We start from the raw sequence: 11,001 nt of genomic DNA on the forward strand, positions 1-11,001 counted from the left end.
GAGAGAGAGAGAGAGAGAGAGAGAGAGAGAGAGAGATGGAGGCAGAAAGATAGGGGGACAGACAGACACAAATTACAGATTAAGACAAACAACGCTTTTGTGTTGTAAGTAGAACACACAAGTTTGACTCCCGAAAGTGAAGATTTCCTAAAGAGTAATTAAATTCCGTCTGCTTGTGGCCATATTGTATCCTAGCCGACCACTGTTGACTCAAAGAAGCACGATCAAACAGACCACCTTCTAAAGTATTACAAACAATGCGTTTACGATGCTTGAGATTTTTACCTATCGGGGGGAGGATTTGAACAATTATTCCCTAAACAACTGTGAGACCCCTTCCCCTTTGAAGATTCAAACCCTGCCATACTAACTACGATAATGGTTGCTTAGCACAGCACCCAAAACTTTGAACATCGATCACAGTACAAAAACTTCCAGAAGCTGGATCGTTAGTAATAAAAAAAAAAAAAAAAGAAGCATACCCATACATTAAAGATAGTTTAACAATTTAACGTAGGAACAAAGTGAACCAGACATACTGAAAAAAGCAAAGTAAAAGAAAAAAAAGTAAGATCCACTAGTGACGTCCTCTAAACCTCCACGGTCACGATATTGGGTTATCCCAATAGTAACAGTTGGGAAGTACAAAGTGCACTTGGTGTGATTCTGATCATCTTTACATATTTTATTTGTGAAAGTCCGTCACTTTGGCCGCCTAAAACTTCCGCACCACTTAAGATTTGAATTTGACAAAATTAATGGAGGTTCAGAATCACTCACAAAGAGTGCACAATTTTATTGAGGAGCCTGAAGTCACTGTCATTTAACTTTCAGTTTTTCGTTAGTTTCATATAGATCTAATCTTGGGAAAGTCCGTCTTCAAAGACGCCATTGTAAAAAACAATTGAGGTTTCCGATCACTAGCCGTACGCACTGTTTCCACACTTTTGAAATTCTGGAGTGTACAAACACGTAAGCGGAATAGAGAATCAATCTATACATATTCTATTATATATTTGGCAACTTGGTCACTTTCCCCATAAAACTACATAAGCTACAGAGTTGAAAGTTGACAAGTAACTGCAAAAAGAAAGATAGGTCCCCATGATGAAGCCCGATTTTTTATTTATTCATTTCCTCAATTTAGACAAATATATTCGACAAAAAGTTCCCGTCCTTCTTTGACCTTTGTGATTATTCCACTGAAAAACGAAACAATTAAATCAGCGTAGCTGTCCCTTCACAGCGGAAGTGCCGGAAGTGGTATTTCGCGAGGCGCATTTCGTTTTGAGAGTATATATCTAGACACTCTAATTTTTTGCATCTCTCAAATTTTGTTGTTCCCTGCCAGTATAGTGTAAAATAAATATAGATCTAGTATTAGTTGGCCAATGACTTTCAGTTGATGTTAATGCATCGATCATTCCTTTCATCGAAAGGGGGTCCAACTAGTCTTAACATATTATTATAGATGTCGTCAAGCATGAACACTGGCGTATTATTGTGCTGTGGTTCGGCTCTTCAACGTCACACACAAACAACACGAGTTCGATTCGAGACTTGAGACTGTTCTTCTATTTAAAATAGATAATCAAATACCTTCATCCATCCGCTCGAAAGCCGTATCCACTGAGTCCATATTGGCACAGGCAGGCAGGGTCGAAGCAACCCGACCGCTAAATGATGTAACTTGGCACGATTCGGTCCTAGATAGTACCATATCATTTTTCTTCAGACATGCAGTTGGGGTCTGTTAATTCGGTTAGCATCACACTTCAGTACAATCTAAAAACCCTGGCTCAAATCTCAAAAAGATCTTTCTCTAGAGTGGGGGTTTTTTGGGGGGGGTTTTTTTAGGGGGGGGGGGGTCTTGATTTGTCCCCATTTAAATATCAATGTATAACTATGAAAAAAAGTTTTTTATGTGAACATGTTTATGTTTTGTGTGTGTATGTGTGTGTGTGTGTTTGTGTGTGTATATGTGTGTGTATGTGCCTCTGTGTATGTGTATATTGGGGAGTGTACGGGAGAGTTGAGAGGGATGTGTGAGTGTGGAAGCGTGCTTGTGGGAAAGTATATATTATATTATATATATATATATATATATATATATATATATATATATATATATATATATATATATATATATAATGTGTGTGTGCATGTGTGAGTGTGTGTGTGTGTGTGTGTGTGTGTGTGTGTGTGTGTGTATTTCTTTGTCTGTCTAGGTGTGTAAATGCGTATTTAGGTGCACTGTTCGCGTTAGTATTATTGGCACCCAATGCGTAATAGACAACACAAACAATCGGGTTATGAGGGTTAGAAGGGGAAGAATACACGGTAAAGGACAGACAAACAGTCAGACAGTCACATACAGGATGGGGCATTAAAGACGAGAAGGAGAGAGAGGGGTTCAGAGAGAGAGAGGGAGAGAGAGAGAGAGAGAGAGAGAGAGAGAGAGTAAGAGAGAGAGAGGGGGAGGGGAGAGCGAGAAGGGTGGGGAGATATACTGAGGCGGACAAGTAAACAGGAAGACAGACACAGAAGAGTGAGATAAGGGAGATGGGGGAACTCAGAGAGAGAGAGAGAGAGAGAGAGAGAGAGAGAGAGAGAGAGAGAGAGAGAGAGTGGGGTTGTAGTTTTGAGCTAGTGCAGTCGGAAATATTATTATCACTGTACTCCCAACGCAAAACACGATCGTATTGCGCCCACTAAATGACGTGCAATTTAAAGATTTACGGGACAATCAACGATGTACGTTAGATTATCAGCCAACAGTCTGGGTCGCTGATCAGCCTTTGAACACATCTTGAGCGCGTTATTACACGGAATTAGCCGTATCTTTTAACACATTTACTCAGATACCCTCGGTTTTGTTTTTCTCTCAATGTCTAAGACTTTTTGGAAGTTGTCATGAGATCCCAAACAAACAAACGGAATAAGAATTGGCAACGTTTCAATGATTTGCCTTTTTAAAAAGATGCATTTATAATGAGTGCTTGCCAACCTGGGAGATATGACCTACTTGAGGATGATTCATTTACTGGGCTGGAGGTGAGGTTGACCTTGGAGGTGGCAGGCATTTCATTTCCCAGACGGAAAAAGTTTGTGTGCATTTAAGTGGGCGGTACGAAATGTTTAGTCTGTTGAAGGTGGCATAGTAGAGGCTTTTTATAAACATGATAATTGACACGCACTGATTAAAAACCGTGTAGTTGATAGATTCGAGATCTACAAGTGCATAATGTTGAATGACCTCATTTGAGCTGAATAGGGAGAAAATATGCAATTACGGACTAAAAGCGTTTAGACGGTTTCCTCATGGAAACATTGGATCAAAAGGAGAGTATATTGTAAGCGCATATTTCTTTCTCTTAACAACGAAAGGTTCTGTCGCATACAGGAGACCCGAGTTCGTTTCCAGAGGGAGTAGAATTTGTATCGAATATCTTGACCCTTCTTCCGTAATGTTGTACCCCTCTCAACTGTGGTTGGCTCTGAAAAGGAGGGTCGGAAACCCGCCTTTTAAATGATCTGAATGGTGTTGTTAGGGACTGATGTGTCGTTGGGGACACGTAACAAAACCTGCATTTCAATGTCAAGTGGCAGTACCTTTATTAACGTCCATCTCAGATAAAACAAATCAACGTACATGAGAGCCTTGATTACTGCCCGAAAGCAACCCACATTCTAAAGGGTCCAACAATTTCAGATTTGAATTTAAACAAGCGCCACCAGCACCATAGACCTGTATGGAGTCAAACTTGAGGAGTAACTCACCCTAAATAATTGGATATTATTACAACAAATTTTCGGTGGATTTTGATACCGAATTTTTTTTCCTCCCTGTTTTAATTTCAATTTCAGTTGTGTGATACATTTCCACTTGCCTCGGTCAATATAGCTGATCTTATCAGAGACAAAGGTTACTGAAAGAGGCCCTTCCTAAATAAGCTTGATGCTTAGAAAAGGGTACCTGGATGTAAGTAAATCAACTCAGTTTTTGCAGTAAATAATATTTATTCACAAAAAATAAATCTTGGCGTCACATTAAAACCGACAGCATCTGTATCTGGTAATAATAGGTCAATTATTAAAACAAACATAGATTTCTGGTTTCAAAAATATCGGATGCACATTAATCAATACAGACAGGAATCAAGAACAGTCGAACCAACACTTAAGGCCATCTGTATGAGACAATCCTTGCGTATTTTCATATCATAATAGCACAGTGTAACACGTCTACTTGTTTAAGACGACTACTTTTCTCATCGATTAAGCTGGAATTCATAGACAATGCCGACTGTACTTGCAAGATTTAACTTGCAAGATTTATAGACTTATGATATTCGGTTCCACACAATCCAGGAAAAAGTACAAGAGAGACGAGACAGAAAGTGACAGAGATAAAGAGATGCGGAGAAAGAGAGCAGACGAAAGATGCATAGTTTATTCTAACCCCCCCCCCCTCTCTCTCTCTCTCGCTCTCTCTCTCATTCTCTCTCTCTCTCATTCTCTCTTAATCTCTCCGGCCATATATTAAATATATGGAAAGACCTACAGACAGATAAATAGAGAGAGATACACAGAGAGAGAGACACACACACACACACACACACACACACACACACACACACACACACAGAGAGAGAGAGAGAGAGAGAGAGAGAGAGAGAGAGAGAGAGGGAGAGAGAGAGAGAGATAGAGAGAGAGAGAGAGAGAGAGAGAGAGAGAGAGAGGGGGGGGGGACGTAAGATCAGGAAATGACAAAAAAGAAATACGGAGGTATATACATCACAAGTTTATTCAATGAAAGGGCACGAGAAGTGCCCAGTGGCTTTTTATGGACTGCAATTTGGTTATATCACAGCTTCCAAGGTCAGTAGCGATCCATTAGATAAGTTAAGTAGGACATAAAAAGTTACTGTAATAAGTCCCACAACAACTATGATTTTGAAAGGCATCTGTTTTACTTTGAATCACGTTTTTAAGGAATTTGAACTTAAATACTATTTCAAAGACAATTAGTTGTCTTGGATAATTTAATGTCATCTGGTCACATGAACCGGAGAGGCAATTGTTTACTCAACGTCTCAAATGTATATTTCTTTGTTTCTCTGATTAAACGTCGTGAGCAAACTGTAAATTTGGTCGGTTTTTTTAATTTGACAAAAGTGTGAGAATCCTTTGTTCTGCATTCATGTCGCTTGTCGCTGCATAAACATCTATTGTACTACGCACTAAACTATAATACTATAAGCTGTTTTGCAAGATTAAAAAGTAGACCAGGAGCAGAAGAGTTTAAAAACGCTACAATGCGAAGTTTGTAAACACTATAATAATATGACCTTACGGTACTAGGCTGCACTTTAGCTTCATTCGCCTACACCAAAGCATAATTTATCGTAATAAACAACCCTTAAGAAAAGTATTGTGTTTGCAAAAAAACACAATATTCTTGGTATCACAAAGAAAGTGCAACTGCTTTCCTTGGTCAGAAAGAATAACAAGTGTATGTGTGTGTGTGTGTGTGTGTGTGTGTGTGTGTGTGTGTGTGTGTGTATGTGTGTGTATATGTGTGTGTTTGTTTGTTTGTTAGTTTTTCCCTGGCTTTATCTCAATTTACAGGCCAGTTTGATGGGCTTGTCAATGACTATCAACCCTTGAGACGACACAACCACGTCTTCGCCTTTCTTTGGCTCCGTTCTCTCGTTCATCTCAACCTTGACCTTCCTCAACAGGTGCACGAGCGCCATTTTTAACTCCAGGTAGGCCAATCTCATGCCGATACAGGTCCGAGGACCTTGCCCGAAAGGCATGAAGGCCATTGGATTTCTCGTGGCCTTATTTTCTTCTGTGAAGCGATCAGGGTCGAATTTCTCGGGATCAGGAAAATGTTTGGGGTCTGTCAGAATCATCCCAATTGGGACAATGACATCAGCACCTAAGAGTAAAAGTGGGACGTAGGTAATGTTGAATTGTTATTGTAATTCATAAACTTTTACATCCACGTCGACATAATCCAGATCATATATTGGTGGTGGGCTTCTTAACATAATAACGGCTTAGTTGGACACATGATATTATCACTGTGACTTAGATATAAGAAAAAAAGTTCCCGACTCACGTCTTAGGCGTATAACTGTCAAAAGTCTTACTCGTACTCCACAGACACCGGTTTCTGAGGTGTGTAATAGCGAACATTAGCAACTTAATCTTAACCCTATCCGTACGCCCTGGGGTCATTTTTGTACCCACGGGGTTGTATTCTTCACATTTTAGAATACTTCTAGTACGAAGATCTCTTTGAAACGTTCAGTATTTCTCAAAAAATCCTTCTGACAGACTGCTCTGCAAAGCGTAAGGATCGGAATAACGAGTAAATTTCCTCTTTGGAAAGTGGTGGCACAGAGTTCCCCATGTCGTATGGATTCGATAGTAAAGCACATCGTACGGATAGGGTTAAGTAATAAAATTGAAGTTTCGAAATACTTGATCAAACTTTTAAAAATGTGCATAACATTATTTCTTTATTTAAACACAGACAAACCAAGGTTTGAGTTATAGTGTTTGGGGGCTTCACTTTTGAACCCAGGAGACCCGAGTTCAAATTCCTAGTGGGGACAATTTGTTTTTACAGAGTATGTCAGTCTTTTTGCTAGGATGCTGTATACCTCTACACTCGTGTTGGCCCTGACAGACAGTGTTGGAAGCCCGCCTCCTAAATGAATGATGTTGTGTCGATAGAGGCATAAAACATGCCATCATATTTGGGGGGAAATCCAAAGAAATTGGGTGGTAAACACCGCCAATCGGCGAGATGGTGCGACAAAGTGTTAAAACAAAACAGAGCAATGTTCTACATTATTATTTCTTGTCACTTTGATAAATTATTAGTCATTATGTCATTATGGATACAACTTTTTCCCGTGACTGCATAACCTTCCAGGCATGGCTTTCTTTTCCTTGTCTTTTTACTCCCCTTCTATAAAATGATACCAAATGTTCTGTTTAGTAACGTTCATACGACCTGTTACTTTCTTCCGTGCACTTTATAAGGAACATTAGCGCGAATAGATTTTGTGAAGATTATGAAAGATTAACGTGTAGCAGTGTACACAAGTACCCTCGTTTTCAAACAAACTACGCTCAACAAGAAAAAACATATTCCATTGCTACATTACAAGTACAGCTTGAAATCAAGCTTTGATTTAGGCAGACAGATGTATGTGAAATGTAATCAAACAGGATGATTTTATTTTTTTCTCTCCAAATTCAAGCTATGGCAAGTCACCACGGTGCAACGCTCTGTCTTCGAGATGATTGCGCAGATTAGGAACACATCGAGTGAAATCCAAGCTGAAAAATGTTCGTACTGCATTTCTAAAGCTAGTCGTAAATAAAAAAGAATTTAAAATATAAATGAAATAGTTTATTTGAAACATTTGAGCTTTTCATTTGTTTACTTTTGTTCTTGCGAGGGATTGTTTATGTTTTGTCTGAAAACGAGCTGCTAGCATCCGCTTTACTGCCTTTTTATCGAATTATTTATTTACCACTCTACTGATCTTTAATCAAACAGCAGGCTTTACGTACATTTCTTTATTTTATTAAACAAGGTTAGAATATAACGCGTTTCATCAAAATGTACTTAATAAATTACACGTTAACTAACACAACCTCAACCGCCATCAAATCCAAAAACAAATATATAGATCTAGAAATCTATATATAAACAAACTAAGAGGATACAGAAACTGTAATTTCTGCGAAAAAAAACATGAAGCAAAAAACGTAATTTCTCTACCTTTAGGTATGGTGATTGATCCGTAGGTCCTGGTCTCAGAAGCCTTCCTGGTGATCAGTGGCGCCGGGGGGTAGAGGCGCAGGGTTTCGTTAATGACTTGCTCCATGTAGGTCAGCTGACCCAGCTCCTCGTGGCTCGGACTCTGTGACGTCACAACTGACTGAATCTCCTCATAGAGTTTTTCCTGTGATGTGGGCGGGGATGGGGTAGGCGTTGGGGATACCATAATGATTTTTAAAAAATGTGGTACTATTGACCTTGTTTGGCTAACGTATTGTTAATTTCTTCTTGGGATGATTGGGTTGTTGTTTCTTTTTTTGTTTCTATATTGTACTAAGAAAGTTTGTAGTATTTCCCATTTCGTTAAAAACATTTCATTGGCGACGTTTTCCGCCTTTAAAATGATCTTCACCCCCTCCCCTCTCACCCATCGAAATAAAGCGAGCACATAAACAAACAACGTGAAATCCCCCATTCCCTTACCTGTTCCACTTCCACCCGAAACAAACAACAGCTGTACATAGTAAAAAGAAATATAAGCGGCACCCCCCCCCCTTCAAAAAAGGAGAAACAAATCCCCACAAACCTGTATGTCGGGATGTTTAGCAAGCAGGTAGAGAGCCATCTGTAACGTAGTGGCTGTGGTCTCAAAGGCAGCAAAGATAATGATGAGCGACTGTGCCACAAGCTCCTCTTCTGTCAGTGATTGAGAGACCTCAGGACCGTGTCCATTTGCAAGACCTGTTCAGAGATAGAGATAATTATTCATATTCTTTGTCAGACATCACGTATCTTCAAAGCAAGAATATATACGGGAAGACAGACAAACAGATCTTGTCAGTATGTTAGTGCTTTAGCGCCTACAAATGTCTGCTTGGACTGTATTTTTCCCAGGAAGTTGAGGTTGTTTCAGAATGCTCTCAGGTCTGCTTGGGTAATATTATAGATTGGGAAGCGCATAGAGCTTGCTGTTGAGCGGGGATTAGCGCTATACAAATGCTATCTATTATTATTATTATTATATATTACATTGTACAATAATGTCAGCTTCTTCTTAACAAGTCTCGAGCTGACATTATTTATAGATCATGGAACCACATTCCTTCCTGCTGTCTGTTGTCTTGGTCAACTCGTTTTTGTCTCTTTGAGTTATTCGTTGCAAAGTTGTTCAGACCAGCTTTGTCTTCCTCTATTCTTCTGTTCCTCTATCTGCCCAGACAGCAGCAGTTTCTCTAGTCTATTTGATCTGTTTATGTAGCCATGGAATCCCAACTGTCTTTTTCTTATTTGGAGCACTTCTCTGTTTACTTTCCCTCTCCGTGAAGGAGATTCTGAGTATTCTCTTTAAATACCACATTTCGACAGCTTCGATTCTACTCTCAGTGTTCTTGTTTTAGAGCCCAGCTCTCGCATCCATACAAAAGTACTGACCACGTGTAAACTTTCAGGCTTATTTTTTTGCGTTCACTGTTATGTTTCTATTAGAGAATTGGTTTCATTTTGCAGAAAGTTTCTTTAGATACTGCAATCCTCTTCTTTTATCTCTGTGCCACTTTTTCAATCTCGCGTAATTGTGCACCCAAAGTATTTAAAGTCTTTACCCTGTTTTATTCTTTCCTTTTACAAATAATGTTGCATCCTGAGATGTCACCACTTGTTGAAATCACATTTCGTGCTGTGTTTGATTGTCACTGTAGTGAGAATCACTTGGAGCTTCTTTCTCTCTACCTGTGCAGACACCAGAGGGTTTCTCTAGTCTAGTTGATTTAATCATGTGGCCAAGGAATCCCGATTGCCTTTTTCAGATTTGGAGCACTTCACTGTTTATTTTCCTCTCCGTTCAAGCGATTCTGAGTATTCTTAAATACCACATTTCGGCGGCTTCCGGTCTACTCTCCGTGGGTATTTTCTGATTAATTTTAACTCTAACACCAGAAGACTCCACTCCTTCAATCACAAATATCTTGACTTTCATTCACGATATATGGGTATTTGTTTTTTCATCAAAGCAAGACATTGATTAAGCTTTAACATAATATCAATAATAGCGTCTGGTCCCACCTTTTCGTGATTAAAATAATCATCATAATATACCTGTTGACGTCCTTTCGCCATTTGTCTGCGAACCTGTTTTAGCGTTCACGAGCTGCTGTAGGAAATCGGTGGGATTCTTTTTTCCTTCCCTCTGCACTTGTTCTCTGTGTTTGACCGATGTGCTAAGAACAGATCTGAAGTACTGATCAGCATTTTGGTATACAGGGTCGAAATACTCCAGCTTCAGTGTCTGTGGTAGAAGAAAGAACGTACGTGTTAGACTAGAAAAGTACATCATTTACCATGATAAGCATTTTACTTACATGGTACTTGTTGTCACAGTAAGTGATGTGGAAAAGAAGTATCAAACAAATAAAATCTAACAGGCAACTGCCTCCACAGTCCCAGTTCTTTGCGTTCTGACAACGTCCTCTTTTCCGTTCTCTCTGTCTTTATTTCTGTCTTTCTTGCTTTCTTTCTGGGGGTTTTTTCTTTCTCTCTTTTTATCTGTCGTTTTCCCTGTCTTTCGTTCTTTTTTCGTAAGTTCTTTCTTTCATTCTTCCTATGTTTTCTCTTTTTTCTAAACTGTCAAACAATACCCAGAGAAACAATTTACATCCAGCAAAATAACACATGGAGGGGAAAATGCAAGCCAAACCAATAGAAACAGAGAAATAAAAGCAAAGACGGAGACCTACCACAGGCACCCACTAACCACCCTATACCTGGTCATTGTCACTACATTTTAGAATTAGAAAGAACAAGTCATATTTCAACAAACAAACAAGATGCGCTACAGCTTACCTTGACTAGAAACCGATGCACGATCGGAAACCTGAGAAGAAACACCAAAAAATACCTAGCTATCTTACTGCGGATTTTAAAGATATGCTTGGAGTAGTACGTGAACTGGTCGTCTTCTTTTCCAATACAATCAGTCTGGAACAAAAGAATGTTTGAGTTTTTTAAGAGTAGAAATAACTACAATAGTGCATTTTCCATTTTGACACACACACACACACACACACACACACACACACACACACACATACACACACACACACACACACACACATACACACATACACACAGACATACACACGCACACACACAGAGAACAAAAAAATACAACACAGGCAAACACATTCTCTCATATT

At 39.3% G+C, this 11,001-nt stretch overlaps 1 protein-coding gene across 3 annotated transcripts in view; it reads right to left on the reverse strand.

The window, feature by feature from the left end:
- Window positions 1-4,788: 4,788 nt before the first annotated feature.
- LOC101860433 (cytochrome P450 3A24) overlaps window positions 4,789-11,001 on the reverse strand; it is a 23,160-nt gene continuing 16,947 nt past the window's right edge. For all 3 annotated transcript variants that reach the window (XM_035971500.1, XM_013086255.2, XM_035971499.1), the window contains exons 5-9: window positions 10,649-10,783; window positions 9,905-10,094; window positions 8,397-8,551; window positions 7,811-7,994; window positions 4,789-5,947 (exon numbers count right to left, since the gene is read on the reverse strand). In XM_035971500.1, the coding sequence (XP_035827393.1) occupies window positions 5,616-5,947; window positions 7,811-7,994; window positions 8,397-8,551; window positions 9,905-10,094; window positions 10,649-10,783 (996 nt within the window). In that variant the 3' untranslated portion in view covers window positions 4,789-5,615. The remainder of the gene's footprint in view (window positions 5,948-7,810; window positions 7,995-8,396; window positions 8,552-9,904; window positions 10,095-10,648; window positions 10,784-11,001) is intronic.

Source organism: Aplysia californica, unplaced genomic scaffold (genome assembly GCF_000002075.1).
Source record: "Aplysia californica isolate F4 #8 unplaced genomic scaffold, AplCal3.0 scaffold00448, whole genome shotgun sequence".
Taxonomy (NCBI): Eukaryota; Metazoa; Mollusca; class Gastropoda; order Aplysiida; family Aplysiidae; genus Aplysia; species Aplysia californica.